At 36.1% G+C, this 26918-nt stretch overlaps 2 protein-coding genes across 7 annotated transcripts in view; both read right to left on the reverse strand.

The window, feature by feature from the left end:
* Positions 1-410, reverse strand: part of IL31RA (interleukin 31 receptor A) — a 73500-nt gene extending 73090 nt beyond the window's left edge. The window contains exon 1 of the mRNA XM_005221496.5: positions 180-410. The gene's annotated coding sequence lies outside the window, so the exon portion shown is untranslated. The remainder of the gene's footprint in view (positions 1-179) is intronic.
* Positions 411-6095: 5685 nt separating this feature from the next.
* The window catches only part of DDX4 (DEAD-box helicase 4), a 66419-nt gene continuing 45596 nt past the window's right edge, over positions 6096-26918 (reverse strand). For 2 of the 6 annotated variants that reach the window (XM_024981227.2, XM_059878678.1), the window contains 8 exons: positions 26139-26293; positions 23440-23569; positions 21883-22049; positions 17218-17363; positions 10111-10210; positions 9064-9334; positions 7445-7555; positions 6096-6796 (listed from right to left, as the gene is read on the reverse strand). In XM_024981227.2, the coding sequence (XP_024836995.1) occupies positions 6710-6796; positions 7445-7555; positions 9064-9334; positions 10111-10210; positions 17218-17363; positions 21883-22049; positions 23440-23569; positions 26139-26293 (1167 nt within the window). In that variant the 3' untranslated portion in view covers positions 6096-6709. 6 annotated transcript variants of the gene reach the window in all.

A 26918-nucleotide genomic window follows, 5' to 3' on the forward strand; every position in this document is an offset into this window, starting at 1 on the left:
CAGGTAGAGAAATCTAAGCACACGCCTAAGCACAGCACAGATAAATCCCCTGAAACTTCAAGTAAAAACTTGAGTCAGAAACCAACGTGATTTAAAGTGATTAGGAACCGCGATTCTAAAGGGAGAACCCTAAGAGTACAGCAGCGCCAGCCCACCACGCAGGCACGCCCCACACTCACTTGGATGCGATCAGCGCAAGTTCTCAGCAGCAAGGACGCTGTCCTATCTGCTTATCCCAGTCCCTGGGATCCCAGGAAGCCAACCTCCGGCTCCGCCCCAGGGGACGGTTCCCGCCGCCCCCACACCCTCAGTAGCTGTCATTCCCGGCAGCGGGCAGAGCAAAGCACTGCCCTGGTTCGGGAAAGGAAGGACCACCAGCTCAGAGCTGCCTCGGGGACCAAGCCGGGATGCAGGCAAAGCTGCTTCCCAGCACCAGCAGTTTCAAGGTGACCACAGCCACACACAGCTGTCTGATTGTTCACATTTGTCTGACCCCGAGGCTGAGCTCTCTGCTGGTCGGATAGTAAAAGAGCACTTTTCCTCACCACCAGCATCGTGGGACATAATACAAGTCTATTGTGGGCTTTTCCTAAGGAGGTACTAGGTTCCCGGTTCTGCATGAGGCATGGCAGGGAAATCTAAAGCTGACACTGAACGTTAAGTGCTGACCACAGCATCACGCACACTGGTGTGTGACTGAAATTTTTAACATAGCCATTTTAAACATAGTTTAAAATCAATAGAGTACACAAAACAAAATGAAATGCTCTCTTCTCCCCAGTTAGGGGACTAGTAAAGAGATTATACAGCACAAAATGTAAAGCCAGGGGTGTAAAGTGTAAAGAAGGGGTGAACTTCTGTCCAGTGCTGCTGCCCTGTATTATCAATGATGAAAAATTAAATCAGAAAACAATCACTACTCTACCCAAGACCCTAACGGACAGATGGGCTGGACGGGTCATGTACCCAGTATGAAATCAGGACCACTCTTCATCTTTACTCTCTAACATCACCACTATTCCCAAACCTTTATTTGTACAGCTGATGCCTGACATTCTACATTTTGAGCTTCTTTAGTTTGGGCCACAACCTTTGACTCTGCAAAGCTTTAAAATGCAAAGAATTCAAGGGAAGAAAATCTAAGCTTTATTATTCACATCTTAACCTATGCCTTTTCAGGTGGCACTAGTGGTTAACAATCCACCTCTCAATGCAGGAGACTGGAGAAACACAGATTCAATTCCAGTCAGGAAGATCCCCAGAATAGGAAATGGCAACCCACTCCAGTATTCTTGCCTGGAAAATTACCTGGACAGAGGAGCCTGACAGGATACACAGTCCATGGAGACGCAGAGAGTTGGACACAACTGAGAAAAGTGACTAGGCACTCACTTGAGAGAAGGCCTCAATGAACAGATAGAGGAGAGGTCACTAGACTCTAGTGGTTGGCAGGAAAGGCACAAAAACGAACAGATTACTGAATCTGACTAAAGCCAGCATTCTGTATCGGAGAAGGCAATGGCTACCCACTCCAGTACTCTTGCCTGGAAAATCCTATGGGCGAAGGAGCCTGGTAGGCTGCAGTCCCATGGGATCATGAAGAGTTGGACACAACTCAGAGACTTCACTTTCACTTTTCACTTTGATGCATTGGAGAAGGAAATGGCAACCCACTCCAGTGTTCTTGCCTGGAGAATCCCAGGGAGAGGGGAGCCTGGTAGGCTGCCGTCTATGGGGTCACACAGAGTTGGACACGACTGAAGCAACTTAGCAGCAGCAGCATTCTATATACCATAAAAAATTAAAGTTGATAAAGGCTAAAGATTTCTGATGTCAAGCAGCAGGAAAACACATGCTTAATGTAAAAAAAGAAAAATGATTTCTCAGGTTAAATTCCAGGGATTAAACAAGCTTTAGTGAAGTAGAAAATTCACTACTAAGAAACATTTGGAAGAACAAAAGAAAATAAGACAGCTATTGGAAATAAAATATAATTGCTAAAAAATAAAAAGATTTAAAGACAGTATTCTACCAAAACATAAGCAAAAAGATGAAAAAACATGAAATACAGAAGACTTAGAGATTAATTTTGTAGTTCTAGCATCTGATTAATATCAACAGGAGTTCCATAAAGAACAAAGAAAATCTAGGAAAAATTATCAAAGAAATACAATACACTCCCAGAGTCAGAAAAGTATGATCTGCAAAGCACACCAAATACTCTAGAATTTAAAGGTCCACTCATTATAAAATTTAAGAACATTAACATCTTTAGGGATCTAGCTTCCAGACACTAACTTTGAACACAGAAAATAATATGATGAAAAGCACATATTTCTTCTCCCAAAAAGAGAAAAGACAATCGAACTATGGATTATCAGTGTATAGTTATTTATATATCTGGGTATGTAGTAATACTATTAGATACTATTAGTATCTAATTAGATTTTATTAGATAGTATTAGATATTAGTACTAGATAGTATTAGATATTCGGAGAAGGCAATGGCACCCCACTCCAGTACTCTTGCCTGGAAAATCCCATGGACGGAGGAGCCTGGTAGGCTGAAGTCCATGGGGTCGCTAAGAGTCAGACACGACTGAGCGACTTCACTTTCACCTTTCACTTCATGCATTGGAGAAGGAAATGGCAACCCACTCCAGTGTTCTTGCCTGGAGAATCCTAGGGACGGAGGAGCCTGGTGGGCTGCTGTCTATGGGGTCACACAGAGTCGGACACAACTGAAGCGACTTAGCAGCAGCAGCAGCAGTATTAGTTATTAATACTATTAGATACCATTAGACAAATACACAAAGTACAGACAAGTCAAAATGAGTTTAGTTAAAAAGAATAAGCAACAGAAATTCCCTAGGAATCCAGTGGTTAGGATTCCGTGCTTTCACTGCCAAGGACCTGGGTTTGATCCTTCACTGGGGGAACTAAGATCCTGCAAACAAAAAAGTAAATAGGATGTATTTAACAATATTATTATCTCACTTCTGGGAAAGGCTAAATGAAAGTGTTTGCATCGTTAGTTGTTTTGTCTGTATGTCTTGTTTCTTCCAGTTTTGTTTACAAAGTGAATTTATAGGTCATTTCTTTTTTTATTTCCTCAAAGAGCTTCTTGGTCATAGCCTGATTGCCTTACAACTTTTTTGAGTCATGCTTGATTTATCAAATTTACCATCAGAGCATTACTGAAACAAATGTAAAGAGAAAGTCACACATAATCCTACCATCATAACAAACCAACTATAAATATCCAAGTGTTCATTTACTTATTTCTGAGTATAGATTTGAAAATTTTCTTTAAAAAATATCAAAGTGACAGATACACATATGACTAGAAAATAAAATTCTGTAGAAGGATTATATAATAGAGCAATATTGCTGCCTCTCCCTTTCTAAATTGCTATTCCACATCCCACAGTCTACTGACTGTGGTAAAGACCACTCACCTCATTCTCCCTTCCTTGGTAACTTTTTTCCAGTTCTATTGAGATGCAGTTAATATATACCACTGTGTAAGCAGAGGGCATATAGCATATGGTTTTGCTTATACTGTATTGTAAAATGAATACTGTAGTAAGTTTAGTTAGCATCCATCATCTTATAGTAGATAAAAAGAGAAAAGAAAAAAATTGGTAACTTTACTGTGCAGGTAGTTCACAGATTTGTGCTGTGTAAGCAGAAAGGGGAGAACAGCTTTTAGGGGTCTCAAAGTTTCTGTCTGAGGGGGGACGGTATGTTGACGATAGTTTGCCAGTTATGACCAGGTCTGCCTTGCAGCTGCGGTTTCCTAGAAAAGACTGCAGGGATTTCTGGTTTTCACTTGAAGCCTGGAGGCTTTGTTTTAGGAGTCTCACAGGTGACACTGAGAAGCAGGTAGATGTGAGAATCTCAAATGCTTCTAAGCATAACATTTTTTTTTCCTTACTAAACGGACATATTCCAGGGTGTTTCATTACTGTGGAGGGAAATCTTCCCCAGGTCTGCAGAGAGCCATGTTCCCTGATTAGTATAACTTGTTGTAATACCACTGGGTCCGTAACTGGTGCAGAAACACTGATTTGTAGGGAGAGGAGAACTGCAGCCAACTAGTGTAATGTGCTGCTTCTAAACGTGCATCCAGAAATGTCCATGTAAAAGTGATAGTCCCTCTGTATTGTTCATCTCAAGGCCATTACCACACGGACTGGAAGAAAATTAAAAGGGGGTCTAGTCCCTGGCTGTCAGAGAAGGCAACGGCACCCCACTCCAGTACTCCTGCCTGGAAAATCCCATGGATGGAGGAGCCTGGTAGGCTGCAGTCCATAGGGTCGCTAAGAGTCAGACACAACTGAGCGACTTCGCTTTCGCTTTCACACTTTGTGAGATGATAAAGGCACCCTACTTCTGTTTTTACATCGCAACATCTGTAAACTATACATTTCCATTTCCAAAGTTAACATCTGCATTCTGTAACAAAGCCCTCTTGTTTTTTCTACAAGTTGGTTCTAAAACTGAAAATCAATAGGGTGTACATTATATAATTTGTTCTCTGCATGGACCAGTTAACATAGTCTAATTATCTTTCCTTTACTGTTTTTCCAATTTTGTCACCTCTGTGTTTCTAGGGACAATTACTATAAATATTCCACAGACCAATTTGCTTTAACTTTGGATAAACTCTTAGAGCAATTTGCTTACCTTAGTGATATTTTTCCTTGTCTGTCTACCCTTTTTATATAAGCAACTAATTTTATTGTGATCAAATCTATTCATTGTTTCCCTCATGATTTCTGTCCTTTGAGCTTAATGTCAACTCTCATTCCCAAGTCAAAGGTTTAATCTTTAACTGTATTTTTTTGTAGTTGTAATTTTTACATGTCACACAGGGCTGATTTTTCATATGGCATGGGGGTAGGCATCTAGTTATCCCAGCAGAATCTGTTGAATGTTCCATTCCTCTTTTAATTTGTGATGCCTCATTTATTAACCAAATTCCTATAACAAGACATACATGTTCAGGAAATGCTGCTTTGGATATTTTAAGTGAATAATAACAAACACTTGAAACTGATTAGTTTTGTCCCCCTGTATTTATGTCTAACTTGTTTTATGTTAATATTTTGGTTCATTTATTTAATGATTTATTAAGAATTTCTTAACAATCTAGACACGTAAGTTTTTTTTCCCCTTCTTCCCTCTTTTTTATAAAAATTATTATTCTTTATTTTAATTGGAGGCTAATTACTTTACAATATCGTGGTGGTTTTTGCCATACATTCACATGAAGCAGCCATGGGTGTACATGTGTTCCCCATCCTGACCCTCCCTCCCCATCCCATCCCTCAGGGTCATCCCAGTGCACCAGCCCTGAGAACCCTGTCTCATGCATCGAACGTGGACTGGCAATCTATTTCACATATGATAATATACATGTTTCAATGCTATTCTCTCAAATCATCCCACCCTTGCCTTCTCCCACAGAGTCCAAAAGTCTGTTCTTTATATCTGTGTCTCTTTTGCTGTCTAGCATATAGGGTAATCATTACCATCTTTCTAAATTCCATATATATGCATTCATATACTGTATTGGTGGTTTTTTTTTCTGACTTACTTCACTCTGTATAATAGGCTCCAGTTTCATCCACCTCATTAGAACTGATTCAAATGCGTTCTTTTTAATAGCTGAGTAATATTCCATTGTATACATGTACCATAGCTTTCTTATCCATTCGTCTGCCGATGGACATCTAGGTTGCTTCCGTGTCCTGGCTATTGTAAACAGTGCTGCGATGAACATCAGGGTACACGTAGACACAGTAAGTTTAAGATATGTAATGGTAAGTGAAAAAAAGTTTTCACCCTCAATATTAAAATATCAAAAAGTTAATTATGGCAAGAGTGAACAACACTGTTTCTGTTGATATAGTTTGAGCTCAAAGAATGACTTTCATTACTGCATCTGTGTATTAATATATATTATACATATGCAATTTATATAAGGCTTTTCACTTCATTGGTTTCACAAGACTCAAATAAAATTTCAAAATACGAGAGTTGAGAATTATAATCTGTAACAAGAAAAATTAAAAGTGCTGTTGGAAATCTTAGGGGGAAAAGAGTTTCATCCTTTATTTTTAAGGAGAAGTCTGTATATTATAAATATAATACAAACAGTTGTATCATTGAGTACAGAGTTCACGTTGCAAACATTAAAGCATGTTCATCACATATCTGATGATATAAAATCAAAACTGCTTTTAAAAGCTTGTCTTTCACTGTTTCTATCATGAAAATCATGTCATTACATTTCAGTGACACATATTGTTTAAAGGCTCCTTATAAGTAAAAATAGAACCCAATAATTTTTAACCAAAAGTGTACCCTATAATCCTGTTTGCTGTGGGATCAATAAACACTATACTAAGACATGGCATTTAGACATGAAATATGTCTAAAATCTTGAAGAATACAATAGAAATAGGCAAGACATTTAGAATGCTTTAATCTTTCTGGTTAACACCATTTGTATTAGTAACTGCAACGTTGTAACTTTTAGCATTTCACAGAACTAGTCAGTAAGGATTTTCTTAAGGGTGGGAGTAAGAACAGAAGGATAGGAGATGCAAGGTTTCATACTTCTGTTTTAAAAAATCAAAAATCAAAACTACTTTCTTCTCTGCATCAAAACTGTACCACAAACTTGCAGGTTGTTTTCGTTTTAATCCCATGACTCATCGTCTACTGGATTAGGAGCTTGTGTTGAAGAAAACCCTGCTGTGTTCAAAGAGCTCTTGCCGTGGTAATTCTTAAAAAACAAACAAACAAACATTTAATTTTATGCATCGTTAAAGTTACACTACTTAGACTGATAGTAAGGACTCAAGCTTTCTACCATTTCTTCCCCAAACAAAAAATTTCATTCTCACTGAATCCAATCCATTTGAAAAAAGGTCCATATCAACCTAGGAAGTTTAAATTGCACAGAATTTTTAAAGAAAAAATGTAAGCCAATAGTTTTGGCAACTGGAAAAACAAAGCTCTTCACTTCAACGAATAAGCAGAAATACTTAATGACCAGTATGCCCACTGTTTCTGTATAAAAATTATGTTGCCTAGAAACTGACACAATAGAAAAGATATGCAACCACACTGCTATTATTTTATCTTACTTATAATGTGGTCAGAATTCAAAAAATAATTACTACAAAATCTCAGAAGATCCCAAATTAGAATTTAAAATGTGAAAAGAAGGTGTTTGAGCATAAATCTTAAATTCCTTCCCTTTAAGACCAAAACTATATATGTACATAAAATATTTAGAGAAACATTAATCTTCCAGGCATGAAAAATAATGGCTTAACTTATTGTTATAGTTACTTCACAATATTAAGCACAACATTTACAAAGAGCAAATAACTAAAAGCCAATTTCTAAATTTTCCCCCTCAACTAACCTTTCTAGTATCGACTGATGCAAACACATTTCCTCTTGCATTACCACTGAAGCCAGGACCATATGTACTAAAGGCAATTTCTTCTAACCATGCAGGAACATCCTGTTGAGCCTTAAAAAAAATTAACTTCATAAACAACATGCATAAAGTCTCAAAAGATTCACATGTTTACTTTTCCTTCGAAAAAAGCAAGACAGTTCCAGAAAAACATCTACTTCTGCTTTATTGACTACACCAAAGCCTTTGACTGTGTGGATCACAACAAACTGGAAAATCCTTCAAGACATGGGAATACCAGACCACCTGACCTGCCTCCTGAGAAATCTGTATGCAGATCAAGAAGCAACAGTTAGAACTGGACATGGAACAACAGACTGGTTCCAAATAGGGAAAGGAGTATGTCAAGGCCGTATATTGTCACCCTGCTTATTTAATTTATATGCTGCTGCTGCTAAGTCGCTTGAGTCGTGTCCGACTCTGTGCAACCCCATAGACGGCAGCCCACCAGGCTCCCCCGTCCCTGGGATTCTCCAGGCAAGAACACTGGAGTGGGTTGCCATTTCCTCCTCAAATGCATGAAAGTGAAAAGTGAAAGTGAAGTCACTCAGTCGTGTCCGACTCTTAGCGACCCCATGGACTGCAGCCTACCAGGCTCCTCCGCCCGTGGGATTTTAGAGTACATCATGTGAAATGCTGGGCTGGATGAAGCACAAGGTAGAATCAAGACTGCCTGGAGAAATATCAATAACCTGAGATACGCAGACGACACCACCCTTATGGCAGAAAGCGAAGAACTAAAGAGCCTCTTGATGAAAGTGAAAGAAGAGAGTGAAAAAGTTGGCTTAAAGCTCAACATTCAGAAAACTAAGATCATGGCATCCGGTCCCATCAATTCAGGGCAAACAGATGGAGAAACAATGGAAACAGTGAGAGACTTTATTTTTGGGGGCTCCGAAATCACTACAGATGGTGACTACAGCCATGAAATTAAAAGATGCTTGCTCCTTGGAAGAAAAGCAGAAAAGCTATGACCAACCTAGACAGCATATTAAAAACCAGAGACATTATTTTGCCACCAAAGGTCTGTCTGGTCAAAGCTATGGTTTCTTCAGTAGTCATGTATGGATGTGAGAAGTGGACTTCAAAGAAAACTGAGTGCTGAAGAATTGATGCTTTTGAACTGTGATGTTGGAGAAGACTCTTGAGTCTCCTGGACTACAAGGAGATCAAACCAGTCAACCCTAAAGGAAATCAGTCCTGAATATTCATCGCAAGGACTGATGCTGAAGCTGAAGCTCCAATACTCTGGCCACCTGATGCAAAGAACTGACTCATTGGAAAAGACCCTGATGCTGGCAAAGATTGAAGGCAGGAGGAGAAGGGGATGACAGAAGATGAGACGGTTGGATGGCATCACCAACTCGATGGACATGAGTTCGAGTAAGCTCTGGGAGTTGGTGATGGACAGGGAAGCCTGGCATACTGCAGTCCATGGGGTTGCAAAGAGTCAGACACGACTGAGCAAATGAACTGAACTGAAAATCCATACATATAAAATGTCTGCTTTCAATGACAAGGTAAGAACACTATCCATTCAGTTTTAAAAATTAAAAACTTACATCTGATAGCACTTTCACTAGAGGCTGTGCTAACTGGCTATCTGATTCCAGATCAAAAAAGGAAATAGCTCTGCCAGTATTTCCACAACGACCAGTACGCCCAATTCGATGAACATATTCATCAATGGTAGAAGGAAGATCAAAATTAATAACATGCTGAACATTTTCAATATCCAGCCCTCGGGCAGCTACTGAAGTAGCAACAAGAACAGGGCACTTTCCACAGCGGAAATCTCCAAGAGCTTGCTCTCTTTCTCTCTGTTCACGATCACTTGAAAGAAAACAAAGCATGTATTAGAATAGCCCTTAAGAAAACTATTAAAGACAACCATTAAAGTTCAATGGATAGATTTCTTTTTGGATAAGTTCAATGGATAACAGTAAAACAAAAATAGCAACAGTTAACATTAATGTCTACTTCTTACATACAAAGTATTATACTAATTTCTTGTAAGTCATCATTTAATTCTCACAATAATACTTTGAGGTTAGGACAATTAACTCCATTTGCAGATGAAGGTGACAGCTAATACCTACAGCCAAAATACAGACTCAAATGCGACAAACATCAAATCTTACCAACTAATAAACTGTTTCTAGTTTTGACAAAAAATACACAACTAGTTGATCAAATCCTTTCTCAAAAATTCCTGATTTTTTAAAAGTATAATCTCGGAATTCTACATATTCACCAATTAATATTTTAGATCTCCTAGTAAAGTGCCAATGAAGTTGTGTTACTATGACATTTTTGAGGCCCAGTGAAAAAAATACCAAGCACTGGATAGATTAGCTGAATAAGCACCTAGATCTAAGGATTAGAGAGACTAAGTGAGACTGCTTGATAATCATGATGAGGAACTTAAGATACTTCTAACTCATCCATCCCAGCCACTTGGTTCTTATAAAAACTTAAAGATGAAGAATAATAGCTAGATCTTGAGATCCTAATTCCAGGATTTTTTACTAGTTAAATATACCAACATTTCTTAACAAATGACAAATAGAAGTTACCTCCTTACTAGGAAATCATAATAATCTACTCACCCATGAATACTTGTTGTTGATATTTTTTCTTGACAAAGAAAAGTGGCAATAAAATCTGCTTTTTTCTTAGTTTCAACAAAGACCATAGTTCTTTCATCACCTACAAGACAATGAAACATTCAAACTACAAAATTAGGAAAAGAAAAAAAAGCATAGGGTGAGTAGGAAACTGTCTTATTCACCACTGTATTCCCAGCACCTAAACTCAGGCCTGATAGGTAAGAGCAATTCAAATATTTCCTGAGTGGATAAATGTCAAAGATAGAGAGACAAGGACTTTTTCCTACTTTATGACTAAAAAAAAAGAAAAACGACCGCTTGCCCCTTGCCTTCATAGGCCAACCAATAAGTAGAGACTTAGGGAAAGATAAATGATATCTACCTGCCAACTCTTAGCAGTTCCAAATTTGGCTCCAGCCCTTCATTTCCCTCTCTATAAATAAATTCCTTTGTTCTTCCCATGGTTATAGAATCTATTATTTTACCTTGACTGCCAGAGGCATTCATAATAATAGCATTCAACCCAGGGCTGACAAACTCTACAATATTCTATGTTTCAACATTATCTCAATTCAAACCCCTTAATCCCCAAAGTATCTTATATATATAGATATATAAGATATTATCTCAGGGTCTTAACACATTAAAGAATATTTACTTGTTAGCTTTGTTAATTGGTTTAAATATAAGCATGAGCCAAAGACTCTTCCACACCAAGAAATTTTCTATAAAATGTTAGAGAGGAAAGATAATAATCTATAGCCTGAATAGAAGTAACAGGGTGTTACTTTTTGTAATCCCACTCCTCCATGTCCCTATCAGCTGTCTCCATTTATTAACAAACATTTAGCACCCAGTAGATGCCAGTATCTATTCTAGATACTGAAAACACAGCAAATAAAACAAAGCATCTGCACTCATTGTGGAGAGGTAAATAACAAATATGATGCATTAAGTCTAAAAAAGAAAAAAATTTAGCAGAATAAAGGGCCAAATGGGTTTATGCACCTTCTCTAATTAGATGACATCTGAGGACAGATATTACTAAACAAGTGAACTATTCAGATATCTGAAGAAACAATATTATAGGTCAGAGGTAAGAACAAATATAAAGGTTCTAAGGTATAGGTGTTCTTTACGTGCTCACAAACAAACAAACAAACCAGAAAAGAGGTCCCCATCTGGTTTTTACGTTCTAGGCAGAGGGAATATCAAGAACAAAGGCAATGAGGTAGAACCATGTCTGGTACGTGTGGGGATGAGTAATGAGCAAAGTGCAGCTAGAATAGGGTAAGCAATGGAGAGCAGCAGGATTTGGAGAGGGATGATGGAAGCCATTTCATGAAGTGCCTTGAAATCCACTGAAAGATCTTTACTTTGAGGAGGGAAGCCATTGGGTTTGGAGGCAAGAAGTAGATCTGATCTTTGTTTTAACTTAGCAACTGATGGGTTCTGATATAGTTTGATGCTAGACAGAAACAAGAGGACTCTGCTGACAGATCAGATATGTACACTGGAGAAAGAAATCAAAGATGCCTCATATTTTTGTGTCTGAACAACTGGAATGAGTGTCAGTCGCTCAGTCATGTCCGATTGATTCTTTGTGACCCCATGGACTATAGCCCACCAGGCACCTCTGTCCCTGGAATTCTCCCGGCAAGATACTGAATGGAATTTCCTAAGTAAGATAGTAGGACTGCAAAAAAGGAAGGTTTTAGAGGTGATATTTAATCTCAGATATCAGAAAACCAGGTAGGAAATCAAGAGAATGACTGATTCCTACAGTAATAAATGAGTTATATCCTTGAGACATAGTCATTTTATTAATGAGTAATGATTTTGTCAAAAATTATCTTTCAACAGTTTTGGAGATCATATATCAAGATGCCCAATGCCAAAACTGATTCATTTGATATAGTCAGGTACATAATACTACTATGCAGCTTAAAGCCTTGATCTCATCTTTTCCTGGTTCCCCAGTGTGAATCCCGCCAGGCTCCTCTATCCATGGGATTCTCCAGGCAAGAATACTGGAGTGGGCTGCCATGCCTTCCTCCAGGGGGCATCTACCTGACCTAGGGATTAAATCCACATCTCCTGCGTATTCTACACTGAAGGTATCCTGTGTACCACTGAGCCACAGGGAAAGCCCCCCACGCCCCCAACAAAAAAAGATGAAATGTGTTAAAATTTTAACAAATTCAAGCAATTAGCATGGAACTATTTCCTGATTTACTGTTTAATGCCTTTACTTACAATATGAAAGGTTCTTCTTTCTCTTCCTTATAATCAGCCTATATAGCAGAGAATCTTTTGACTTTATCATGTCTTTGGTTGTTTAAAGAGAAAAAGACCTTTATGAAAGATCTATTGTTCTTTATAACCACGTTACCTTCTACTCTAATTTTTAAATGCTTTGTCACTTCAATTAAATTACTACCTAAGAACTAAGTAATCTTACACTAGTAAAATGTTCAACTCTCTTCTGACAACTTTTGATTTTGTTTTTTTAAGATCAGACTATAAATTTAGACCTAACAGAAGCAGAAGATATTAAGAAGAGGTGGCAAGAATACAAAGAAGAACTGTACAAAAAAGATCTTCACGACCAAGATAATCACGATAGTGTGATCACTCACCTAGAGCCAGACATCCTGGAATGTGAAGTCAAGTGAGCCTTAGGAAGCATCACTACGAGCAAAGCTAGTGGAGGTGATAGAATTCCAATTGAGCTATTTCAAATCCTCAAAGATGATGCTGTGAAAGTGCTGCACTCAATATGCCAGCAAATTTGGAAAACTCAGCAGTGGCCACAGGACTGGAAAGGGTCAGTTTTCATTCCAATCCCAAAGAAAAGCAATGCCAAAGAATGCTCAAACTACCGCACAATTGCACTCATCTCACGTGCTAGCAAAGTAATGCTCAAAATTCTCCAAGCCAGGCTTCAGCAATACGTGAACCATGAACTTCCAGATGTTCAAGCTGGTTTTAGAAAAGGCAGAGGAACCAGAGATCAAATTGCCAACATCTGCTGGATCATGGAAAAAACAAGAGAGTTCCAGAAAAACATCTATTTCTGCTTTATTGACTATGCCAAAGCCTTTGACTGTGTGCATCACAATAAACTGTGGAAAATTCTGAAAGAGATGGGAATACCAGACCACCTGACCTGCCTCTTGAGAAACCTATATGCAGGTCAGGAAGCAACAGTTAGAACTGGACATGGAACAACAGACTGGTTCCAAATAGGAAAAGGAGTACATCAAGGCTGTATATTGTCACCCTGTTTATTTAACTTATATGCAGAGTACATCATGAGAAACACTGGGCTAGAGGAAGCACAAGCTGAGTTCAAGATTTCTGGGAGAAATATCAATAACCTTAGATATGCAGATGACACCACCCTTATGGCAGAAAGTGAAGAAGAACTAAAGAGCCTCTTGATGAAAGTGAGAGTGAAAAAGTTGGCTTAAAGCTCAACATTCAGAAAACGAAGATCATGGCATCCGGTCCCATCACTTCGTGGCAAATATATGGGGAAACAGTGGAAGCAGTGGCTGACTTTATTTTTCTGGGCTCCAAAATCACTGCAGATGGTGATTGCAGCCATGAAATTAAAAGATGGTTACTCCTTGGAAGGAAAGTTATGACCAACCTAGACAGAATATTAAAAAGCAGAGACATTACTTTGTCAACAAAGGTCCATCTAGTCAAGGCTATAGTTTTTCCAGTGGTCATTTATGGATGTGAGAGTTGGACTATAAAGAAAGCTGAGTGCCGAAGAATTGATGCTTTTGAACTGTGGTGTTGGAGAAGACTCTTGAGAGTCCCGGGGACTGCAAGAAGATCCAACCAGTCCATCCTAAAGGAGATCAGTCATGGGTGTTCACTGGAAGGACTAATGTTGAAGCTGAAACTCCAATACTTTGGACACCTGATGTGAAGAGCTGAGTCACTGGAAAAGACCCTGATGCTGGGAAAGATTGAGGGCAGGAGGAGAAGGGGACGACAGAGGATGAAATGGTTGGATGGCATCACCAACTCAATGGACATGGGTTTGGGTGGACTACGGAAGTTGGTGATGGACAGGGAGGCCTGGCATGCTGTGGTTCATGGGGTCACAAAGAGTAGGACACGACTGAATGATTGAACTGAACTGATAAATTTAGAAGAAATCCACCTAAACTACTTCTGAGATTTCTCAGAGAACCCCAGGGAAAAGACAGGCTTTTTATTTTACCATATAAAATAAAAGAGAGGCTAAAAATAATTAAGCTTGTATAGAATGTTATTACTTTCAGGAGTTGTGTGGTAAGAACTGCTGTATCAGAAGACATTAAGCTTTCCCTAGGTTGAAATGCATAGGTAAAAATGTTATTCATACATTTCAAAACTGTTTACTTTATGAGAAGTCCCTAGAATTATGTAAATTCTCTTGCTGTTCATAATATTTTTTTTAAACTTCAGGAGAAACACTGACCAAGACACTTATGAAAGAACTCTAAACAGGTTTTCTGTATGTTTCAGAGGCTTGGAGGTACACTGCTCCATACAACCAAATTTGTTTGTAGATTTATTCTTATTTTCAGCCTTCATCACATCTTTCGTATTTAACAATGATCACTAATAACCACAACCATTCTCTGTCAACTACAGACAGTTTCTGTTTTGTTTTGATGCTTGTCCAAAGACTTTCTATAAACCAGAGAATTTCTATCATCAGTGAAGAAGAACAGACTCCAAGTCTTGTGGGAAAAGGACTGTTTCAGGCACTTCAAACTATTGATACCTCAAGATAGAAGGCTGGAAACTGACATTTTGACAACTTGCAAAGATCACTGGATTGAGGATAATTTCTAGAACTGTTTATAGTCCAAAAGCAGATGGAATCTGCAGACAGATTCAATGAAACAAGAATCAATTACATTAAAAATCTGGGGAAATTAGAAGAGAGGAATTCACTTAAATTTCTAGGTACTGTAAATGATATATGAAAAGTATTTTAGACTTAGTTTCCTATTCTTCAGAGACCTTTACAACTTCAATCTCAGATTTCTTATGAAAACTATCTAGAAGTTAATTTTGTGACTTTCATAGTTGTTCAATATTGTACAGCTCTAGATTTGTGAAACAAACTTGAAGAGGCCTTTGTTATGGAACAGTCTTGCTGCACCTATGAAAATAGGCCAAACATAATGAGATCAGCCTTTCTTGTGATCAAGAATAATCTGAGATTATTGTGGCTATGTGGGAATACAGGTTGTCAGAAAAAACTGTTGAAGACTCTGAAATGAGCAAAGCTGATACTGACTAGCATACCCTTCAAGGTTGTCTGTACCTTTTACTACCTCGGTTTTATACCTCTACTGCAACTGAGAGCAATGCAAATGATTCTTATCGATAAAAATACAAATGAAAATCTTCCCTCAAATGTAACAGATTATTACGCTTTGTGGATACTGATTAATTTTGCATCTATTTATAAATTCATCTTAGTCTTCCTGATATCCTACACATAAATGTGTTCTTTGAATTCTCCTCTGAACTGGCTATAACATCTTACTAGTTCCCTTTGTAATTAATGAGCTCAATAAAATCTTTGACACCTGTTCATTTAAAATTATGAAAAAGGCAGTTGGTATACTACTATGAAATAATGAAACCTATACATTTTAAAAGCAAAAGAGGAAAGCTACCAGATTTAAGTTAATGATTAGAAAAAGAGATAAATTTATATGAACAAAAATACGTAAAATATGATATACAGCATAACATTTCTATGCAAAGCAAAAAGAAACCAAGAATAATAAATTATGAACTACATAACATTTAACCTTTCAATTAATACAGAAGTATACCAACAGTGCTTATATGCTGACCTCAAAGGTTTCCCAAAGGGAAACCAGAACTTTTGAAACACTATCTTCAGCAGAATTATTCTCAAACTTCATTTCATAAATTCATATATAAAAAGTCTTAAGATAACTATACTAGAAATGTGCTCTAACTTCAGCAAAACCATGTATTACTTATCTCCTGTTGCATTTGGAACTTCAATTTATACTGGGCAAGTTATTTGACATCTCTGTATTTCAGTGCCCTCAACCTTAAAATGAGGGTAACAAACCTCACCCTCAGAAGGTTGTTTTGAGAATTAAATGAGTGGACACATGTAAAACAATCAGAATAGTATATGGCCCACAACAATTATTATTTTTATTTTGCATGCAATAGTACCTGCTATGAAACAGATCATGAAGTAAAACTAATAACATTTCTCAAACTCAAGATGAATATTTGGTTTTTAAAGTTTTTTTTTATATAAAACTCAGAAAAAATTGAAGACTAGAAGCCTTTTAAAAGCATTTCTAAATCAACTTCTTATTGTTGGAAATTAAGACAGCTTCTTGCCTTTTTATTCCCCATTCCTAACATTGACTTCAAACTGAAACAGACACTTAAAATGGAGGATGAGGAGAAAGGATCCATATGATACATTTAGCCTGTGAGGCAACAAAAAAAATATTAAAATGGCCATATTATAAAATTTTATTTCCAGGCATAAACTAAAGCTATCTCAATCAAACAAAGAAATACAACTTTCCATAAAAACTAGCTTTTTTGAAGGGAGGGATAGAGTTTCTCATTAACATTGTAAGGAATAGAATTAGACCATTAAAGTCCCTTCTAGCTCCAAAATTCTTTAAATATATGAATACAGGAAGCCTTAGAGAGCAAAAACTGGGAATTAGAAATACAACAAAGATCTTACTTTTAGTGGAGTAAATAGAGCTTGAGGTAAAGATATGTTACTAATCCTTTCTATTTTCTAAAACAAAAACATATATATTTCTACTGGAATAGTTTTTGGTCAAGCATTGTTAAAGTCTCAAACTCTTCCTATTTTTTTTTTTAACATTTATGGAAGAAAAACAACTATACTGCTATATAATTTTCTTATGATTTGATTTTCTGGTAAAAGAATTTTAGAGGAAGAAGAAACAGTGAAAACTTATTTAACTCATGCCAAATAATGCTTAAAGTCTTTTCTAAAAGTAATTTTTGTAAAAATCAAAATCATGACAAAAGATAATCAACATAAGATACCTATGTTTCGTAGAATTTCAACAAGTTTTTCTCTTTTTGAGTACTGGCCAACTTGAAGAATGGTCTGCTGAACATCTCTACATGCTCCACCCACTTGTCCAACAGCAACAAACAAATAATTCGACTTTAAAAACTCCCCAGCCAACCTTGAAAGACAAAAGAGTATTCCTTAACTTATTCTCTTCCATTAATACTAATAATATTCACTGAATTCCTGCAAGTGTTACTTCAACATTTATAAGCCAGATTATAACATTTATAAACCAGATTATAACAGTCATAATAAGAGATGGTAGATATTACATCATCCAAGAATTACTTTCAAGTATCATTGTAAAATGTTAGCATTTTGCAAAACACTTATTACGAATGTAAAAGTCTGTGTCAAATGATGGGTAAGTAATTTCAAGTGGAGCCCTGACCACACGAAACTATATAAAATGTGTATACAACAAAAGTATGCTAAACCATCAGACTACAACAAGCAGGAATTTTTTAATTAAAGATTAAAATGCAAACCTACAGCAAAAATTCTGTTCTTCATTCAATGCCTTCATATATGTTATTTATAAGAGTTGGTTCCTGAAAATATGAGCTGTTAAATTAGTGTACTTCAAATGAACTATAATATTCTGAGCAAACCAGATCTTAAGTCAATGCTTTTCACATCATGACAAACAAAGAAAATGATAATATCTGTAGAGCATAACTGTTGAAAAAAATGAGACCAGGTGAACAGACTAGGGGCTAGGCCACACCAAGCTGCAGATGATCTCCCCAAAGTTTGAGGGTATCAACATCCTGACACACACACAACTCACGGACAACATATAATGAAGAAGCCCTGCTTTAGATCACAGAAACATGGGGTGGGGAGAAGGGGAACTGCCGATTATAGAGCAAGTTTGGGAGGAAAAAAGAGGAGGTCATGGAGCAGTCCTCCTCTCTCCTACATAGCAATCTCTTACTTTCTAGTCATTTCCTAGCATATCAAGAAAATAGTTCAAACTCCACATATCTAGAATCTTAATAAATCACTGTTGCTTCTTTTCCTTCATCTGCTCTCTTACCATAAAAGAAAAACTTCTTGTTCATATACTACTTCTAGAGTCAAGAACCCTTTCATCCAGGCACAAACCTTGACATTATCTAAAATTCTTATCAATCATCCTTTACACTCATTAAAATATATACTAAGTATATATATTAAAATATATATATATATATGTATTAAAATATAGACACACAGTACCTGGCCTATGTGGTATAAGGTAGTGTGTATAAAGATGAACATGATGATCTCTGCCTGTGTTGCTCAGCATAAATATAGCTATAAAAAGCAATTACTATAACTTAAAAATATTTTTAGTTTAATATTTACATATTTTAATTATTTAATGCTTTACTATAGTAAGCTAGTGCTATAACAGTTAACACTGATTGAACCTTACTATGTTACAAGAAAACTGAAAAGTGTTTTAAATAATTTCTTTCACAAGAAAGAGGGTTCCTTTATAAGACTGGCAGGAAATGGATGAAATGATGTCTATTAAGAGTCTTCAAGTTTAAAGCTTGATCTAAGGAAGAAGCAAGCAAGAACATGAAATAGTGATGACTAAGGAAAAGCACTCTATGCAGAAGGAAAGAAGAAATAAGGATTAAATAATGAAGAGGAACAGAATTCGGCTTGCGTAGCCAAAAATCCCATGGACGGAGGAGCCTGGTAGGCTGCAGTCCATGGGGTCGCTAAGAGTCGGACATGACTGAGCGACTTCACTTTCACTTTTCACTTTCATGCATTTGAGGAGGAAATGGCAACCCACTCCAGTGTTCTTGCCTGGAGAATCCCAGGGACGGTGGGGCCTGGTGGGCTGCCGTCTATGGCGTCGCACAGAGTCGGACACAACTGAAGAGACTTAGCAGCAGCAGCAGCCAATAGGAAATACTCTAAATAAGCCAGAAATCATTCCAAGGAATAAAGTGGCAAATGAGGCAAAAATTGTCATGTATAAAACCATTTAAAAGTTGGTTAGTCTGTGGAAATGGAAAGACATGGGAGAATTTATTTTAAATAAATGGCGATAAAGATGAGACTTAGTTTTGCAATTTTAACAGCCCAAAAGTCAAACTACAGACATATTAGAAAGCTACTATCAATAAGCAGCGGGGAACTTAAAAGGACCTAAAATAAGGTGCTAAACAGAGAAGAAACTAACAAATTTGCAATATTATAGAGATAACTGCCAAGTTGAATACTTTTGAAGGGCAGAGTTAAAGGAGTATGAGGGAGGAATCAACATGCTTCAAACGACTTTGGTTTCGAAAGACCTTGAAGCCAACAAGGAAAACTGGAAAGAAAAAAAGAGGGAGCTGAAGAAGAGGTTCAATTTTGTACCTGATGAACGTGAGTTACTGGTAATTCATATAAGAGGAAAAATAATCCTGAAGAGTTAAATCTAAAAGTCTGACGCTGAGGAGAGAGATTAAACATACAGGTAATAATCAGGCTGTTTGTTTTTTGATATTTACTTATACAAGTTCTTCATGTATTTTGAATATTAACCCCTCATTGAACATATTGTTTACAAGTATCTTCTCCCAATCAGTACACTGTCTTTGGGTTTCTTCATGATTTCTTTCATAGTGTAAGACAAACAACCCAATTTTTTTAAATGGGCAGAGGTCCTGAATAGACATTTTCCCAAAGAAGACATACAGATGGCCAATAGGCACATGAAAAGGTGCTCAGTAACACTAATCATCAGGGAAAGGCAAATCAAAACTACTATGAGATATCACTGCACACCTGTCAGAATGGCTATTATCAAAAAGACAAGAAACAACAAGGGCTGGCAAGATGTGGAGAAAAGAGAATCCACATGCACCGATGGTGAGAGTGTAAACTGGTACAACCACTAGAGAAAACAGAATGGGCATTTTTCAAAAAATTCAAAAATAAAACTACCACAGGAAACAATTGAGTAAATATCTGAAGAAAATGAAATCACTAAAATGAAAAGATACATGTATCCCAATGTTCATAGTAGCATTATTTACAACAGACAAGATATGAAAACAACCTAAGTTTCCATCAACAAATGAATGGATAAAGAAGATGTGGTACACACACACACACACACACACACACACAATGGAATATTACTCAGCCATAGAAAATAATGAAATTTTGCCATCTTCAATAACATGGATGAATCTGGAGGTAATTATATTTAGTAAAAGAAGTCAGAAAGAATACTGTACATTTTCACTTATAAGTGGAATCTAAAAAATAAAACAAAGGAACAAATATAACAAAACAAACAGACTCAGATATTGAGAATAAACCAATGGTCACCAAAAGGGAGGGGGCCAGGAGAGTAGTAAAATAGGTGAAGAGGATTGAGTTACAATCTGCTAGGTATAAAATAATTGAGTTACAAAGACAGAATGTACAGCATAAGGAACATACTTAACATTTTATAACTTTGTATGGAATATATTCTATAAAATATTAAATTACTAAGTTGTACACTTGAAAGTAATATAATATTGTAAGTCAACTATACTTCAATCAAAAAATTATAGGTAATAAATTTGGGAGAACATACAGGTAGAAATGCAAGCCAAGGATATGGTTCAGGGAATATGCAGAATGCGAAAAATGGACTTCAGATGGAATAATAGGCAATTTGTAACATTTAAAAGCAGATAGTAAAGCAATCATTCAGTAGGAACCAAAGATCTTTATGGAGTATATGGGTCTGGGAACCAAGGGATCCAAGCTAGAGTGGCCCATTTACCATGACTCCCAGTGACCCACACAGGAAATTGTGCTTACTGCACTGACTACAAGTACTGGAGGTCTTGGTTCCCAAAGGGGCTTCCCTGGTGGCTCAGAAGGTAAAGCGTCTGCCTGCAATGTAGGAGACCCGGGTTCAATTCCTGGATCAGGAATATCCCCTGGAGAAGGAAATGGCAACCCACTACAGTACCCTTGCCTGGAAAATCCCATGGACGGAGAAGCCTGGTAGGCTACAATTCATGGGGTCGCAAAGAGTCAGACACGACTGAGCGACTTCCCTTAACAGTTCCACCAGAGAAAACAGGAGTTTTACTGAACTGTTTAAGCTAGAGCTGCTGTATGGGTACTTCAGGTTCCCTGTTGCCAAGGGATTAGCAGGCAGAAAGAAGAGTCACCATTCTAGCAGGAGTATGTCATGCTAACCTCAGAACTCACAGAACACACAGTGTATTTATGATACTCAAATATCTGCCAACAATTAGTACATAAATTTCCTAATACAAGTGCAATTCCCCTAAGTTCTATAATTTGGGGTCGAAGAGGGGGCACCACCATAAAAATATTTTTATTTAGTAAGCACTTACTAAATCCTAGCTAGGTGCCACGTGCTCTCATTTTCTCTCTCACACAACCGCACACACTCTAATAAGATGCGATGCTAATGCAAAGCCAGGAATTAAAGTAAGAAACAAGGGAAAATATAGTAAAATATAGTAAATTTAGAAATACTTTTAAACTATCTATGTTATAATCCTAAATTTTTTTAAAAAGTAAATCTCTCAGGAATAAGATATTCACATTAGTTCTCCTGCTGTAAAAGCATTTTAGTACATAGCAGCTACTTCTAGGAAGAAAAAATTTACCTTTGAATTTCTTCTGGAAAAGTTGCACTGAACATAAGGGTCTGACGCTGTTCCTTTGATGGCATTCCTGGGCAGGAAATTAACTTTTTCATCTCTGGTCCAAAACCCATATCCAGCATGCGATCAGCTTCATCCAAAACTAAGTATTTGACTTGTCTGAGACCAATCTTTTAGGATATTTTCAAGGGTTAGAGCAAAGAATGCATACTAATTAGTATAGTAGTTGATATATTAAATGAAAATATTCTCATCAAGTCTAACTATTAATATATTCTCAAAGATGAAGATTAGAAATCAATGCATACAATGATGAGACCACTGTTATGGATAGGTAATAGTATTAGTGTTCATTTCAGTTCTCAATTTTGTCTTATGTTATAAAACATTTCATAAAACTGAAAAAAAAACAAAACATTTAGATCAGTATTACACAATAGACCTTTCTGTAATTACTTAAAAATTCTATATCTTCACTATTAGCCAGTAGCCATATGCAGCTATTAAGCACTTGAAATGTAGTTAGCATGCCTGAAGAACAAATTTTTAATTTTATATCAGTTAAAATGTAAATATCCACATGTAGCTAGTGACTACTGTATTAGACAACACATATCTAGACTACATTATCTGATAAAGTCAGGCTATTTCAATGTAAGAAATAAAATTTCTTAATAGCATGACATTATCAAATGGCCTATAACTGACAAATTTATTTCTAACTCCTTTAAACCCTTAATAAATCCCTGATTCTCTAATCACTCAGGAACAACTGGGAAACTTTTCTTACCTATCATGAATACTTAGTGCTAAAAACAGAAGCACATATTTGCAAAAAGAAAACAAGTGATTTTGTTACCCCATGGAAGATGGGAAACAAGGAGGGAATCAAGGTGAATTTCTCTGGATATTCTTAATAAGTAAAGAAAAATTCCTTTCTGCAAAAAGAGCGTATTTTTAATAATCCCTTTAGAGAACAGTCTTTAAAAAGCAAAGCAGGGTCATGAAAGTGAACTGAAAATACTGATATAGAGATGTAATGATGTGGTATATGAATATTGAAAATAAATAGCCCTAAAATCTCTCTCCAAAGACAGAAACTTAACAATCCTGGATAATATGACTCTCACACTTAAAACAGGAGACAAAATTACTGATGCCACAAAGGTTTTCTTCCAGGAAAAAAAAATGAGTTCCTCAAGACATACATGAAACTAGAAAAAAGCATTGATTTCATTTTCCTCCCAGAGTAGTGGGTCTAGGATATGGATTCTGGAATCAGATCCAGATTCTAACCCTATCACTTACTAGAGCTAATTTAGAGATTAAAATAAATTACATAATCTCACTAAAAGTTTGTTTTCCCAAGTATAAAATGGAAAATACTATTTACTTATTTGTATTAAGATTTATATAAGAAAGCATTCAAGGAATCAGAAGGGAGCCTAATATACAAATGGTACTGTAATGAACATACATATCTTTACACAAGTTTCTCTCTTTCCCAAACAAAACAATTACTAGTCAATCTCACAACTTTGTTATCTGTCTAGAGCCTACCTTTTCTTTGCCTATGACATCCATCAGTCTCCCAGGAGTAGCACATAATATATTACAGCCTTGTACTATTTGTCGAATTGAATGCCCCAACTGGGTTCCCCCATATATGACAACTGCTCTTACACAAGTCCTATTGACAATAAACATAAATGTCATTTTCTAGTTGCTTGAAAATTAGTCATTTGTTTTTAATGAGATGTAAAATGAAATACATAAAGAAAGAGCTAATACATTCAACATTTCTTTTACAATTCTTCCCCGAAAGTTGAAAAGCTGCAGTAAAAAAAATATCTGCAACTTGTCTGATAGAGCTCTTCAAAAACAATGATAAACACAACCAACACCCACACAACGGGCCAACAACATGAACAAATGTTCATTAAAAATACAAATGGTTTTTAAACACTTTAAGTTCAATATTACTTTTAAAAGCAAAAAAGCAAAACAAATGAAGTCTAACAAAATCTTCCCTCAAGTGTGATAATGCCATGTTAAGCCAGTGTAGGGAAACTGGCACTCAGGGGGATAAACTGATACAATCCCTTTCACAATTTTAGTCTCTATTAAAATTTTAAAACTTATTTTTCCCAATAAATTCATATATAGGATTTTCCCTCAGATATGTCCCCACAAATGGGTAAATATGACTGTGTAATATAATCACTGCTAACATGATTTTTAGTATCGAAAGACTGAAAACTATCTAATTGTCTAACAATAAAAAACAGAATTATAGGCCTTCCTTACAAAAGAACTGAGCATCTATAAAGAGGAGTACAGTTCTATGGTAAGTGTTAGCTCCAACATATACCATTTTTTTTAAAAGGGTGGCAACCAAGCTTAGTATGCTAAGATTTGTTGAGAGGAGAATTAAAGTGCATACATGTGCACCAGCTCTTTCTATACTATTTCACATAAAACTGGTAATAGTGTGCAAACTTTGAAGAGGAGGATTAAAGATAGTTAGATACTTCTCAGTTTTTTGCCACAAAAATGTTCCAACAAATATCCACATACTAATACAATTTTGTGTACACATATTATCTGAAATATCATTATTGTTTAAAAAAAAAAAAACTTTTTATCTTTTACTTGATTTAAGAGCTCGAAGAGCAACACAGTACATGGGGCTAAGAAATAAAACACTGATATAAGCAATGTACATCTACTTCTTACAAAAGATCTGTCAAGCTTAACATTAAAAGAATTTTAATTTTTCTCCTCTAATTTCAAATTAACTGATTTATACAAAATAAAAGGTGAAGGTTCTAGATAGAAAGCTCTAAAGAATTGTACAGAAAAACACTAATATACCAACAGATAAATGGGTAGACAACAAATGGATAATTCACAGGAAAAATGTACAAAGCATTCAAAAAGGAGTTCAACCTCTCAATAACCAAATAAATGAAAACATGAAGATAGTTGTAGTGATTTTAAAATACGTACACAAAATCTTCAATACACCTTCCTTTAAATATAGATCCTAACTCCCCTCCTCCAAAGATGTGTGCAAGGCTGGCCTCATAGGTATACAACCTGTGCAGTCATACAGAGTCCTATGCTTAAAAAAGACCTGAGCCTGGTTTAATATTCTATTTGCTGCTTTAAAATTCATCATAATTTTTTTAACAAATAACCTTGTATTTTCATTTTGAGCTAGTTCTCGCAAATCATACAGTCCTGAGTATGAGCTAGACTTAGTGACCTGCTTAGTAATGAACAGAATACAGCAAAAGTGACTGCAACTATCTTAAAAAGTCACAGAAACCTCCTCCTTGCTCTTTCTCACTGACTCTTCAATCTAAGTGAAGCCAGCTGTCATTTCCTAGAGATGACCATTCTTACAGACAGATCCAATAAAGCCAGATGACTGTAATTCTAAATGACATCTTGTCTGCAACCTCATGAGATGCCAAGCCAGAAACACCCAGCTAAACTGTTCCTCAATTCCTAACCTTCAGAAACTGTACGATAATAATATGTATTGTTTTGAGCAACTAGGTTTTAAGGTAAGCAGCAACAGATAACTAATATAATACCAAATAGTGGCAAAGTGTATAGTGAAGTTAGCATTTTCAAATACTGCTGGTAGAATGCAAGCTTTAAAATAACTTCATATTCTTTAACATTAAATCTATTAAATCTACTCTAATAAAATACTTAAAACATAAAAGTAGAAAAAGTTTATAAGCAAGCTGTTCATTAAAGCAAGAACTGCTTTTATTTATAGTAGCCCCAAATTAGAAACAACTTAAATCTCCCAAATAGAGAAATAAAATACAAACACATGGACAATCTTACAGTCATTAAAAATTAGGTCTGATTGTTAAATAAGCAGTTATCCATTTTACTAAGTTATGTGTTAAAGAAACATTAACACATGGAAAATTATTAGGAACAGAAAATTATTAGGAACACCGTAAACTCATTTTTAAACATATACTTAAAAACTACCAGAAAACACATGAATATGTCCACTGTCTTATCATTCTACTTCTATCATCATCTAATTTTTAATAAGCATTTTTAAAAATAGATTCTATAAATAAGATTATGAAAAAGTCAACTTCAGTCAAGTAACACCAAATTAAATTATAGGACTGCATTCTTCTTCATGTACTGAGTTCTTCCCAAAATAAATACAATAATTCTCTAAAGAAAAACTTGTTTGTGAGTGGCATTCCAGATGTACTTACCCAAAAGAAAATTTTCTGGCTTCCAAATAGATCTGATTGATCAACTCTCGAGTTGGTGCTACAATAATACACTCTGGTTCCTGCAGTTCTTTAAAACGACTGGCAGTTATTCCATCACGCATCATATGAGCCAAAATTGGCAAGAGAAAAGCTGCCTAGAAGTTAAATTGCATAACTTACAAATTTATAGGGCATCATCCTTTTCCCTATGGCAACCTATTCCTCATGTCTTTATATCCTTTAGCTTCTTCTTTCATCTTTTTGATAAATTTAAAATGACAAAGGGAAATAATTTTTATTTCAATGAGTTTCTAACATTTTGGTCATCATGTTCATATTATACAATATAAAATGTTTGATAAAGTTAATCTATCTTATGAAACTATCTTTTGTGCTTTAAAAAAAAAAACACAACCGAAGATTCTAAATAAACAAACATTAACTTATTTTGAGAGGTTAATGAGGAATGTAGCATTTATTCTAAATGATTCCTTTTGAGGTAGAAATAAAATCAGAATGCATGACAAAAGTGGTCCACAAAGCAGAACAAAAATTGGGAAAGCATTCATTTGGATTACTAGACGTATCACCCTTGTAAAAGTTACATATGGCAAGAGAAACTTTGTGCTACAGTTTTCTTATTAAATAAGACACTAAAATCTACCTCCAAAACCACATTTAAGTCACACATTAGCTGCTATATTGTACAGCTTATTTTCACTTATTTTCCTTTCACCTCTACTATGGAGGATTTTTAAGACTAATATAGTATGAGGTAAG

This window comes from Bos taurus, chromosome 20 (genome assembly GCF_002263795.3).
Source record: "Bos taurus isolate L1 Dominette 01449 registration number 42190680 breed Hereford chromosome 20, ARS-UCD2.0, whole genome shotgun sequence".
Taxonomy (NCBI): Eukaryota; Metazoa; Chordata; class Mammalia; order Artiodactyla; family Bovidae; genus Bos; species Bos taurus.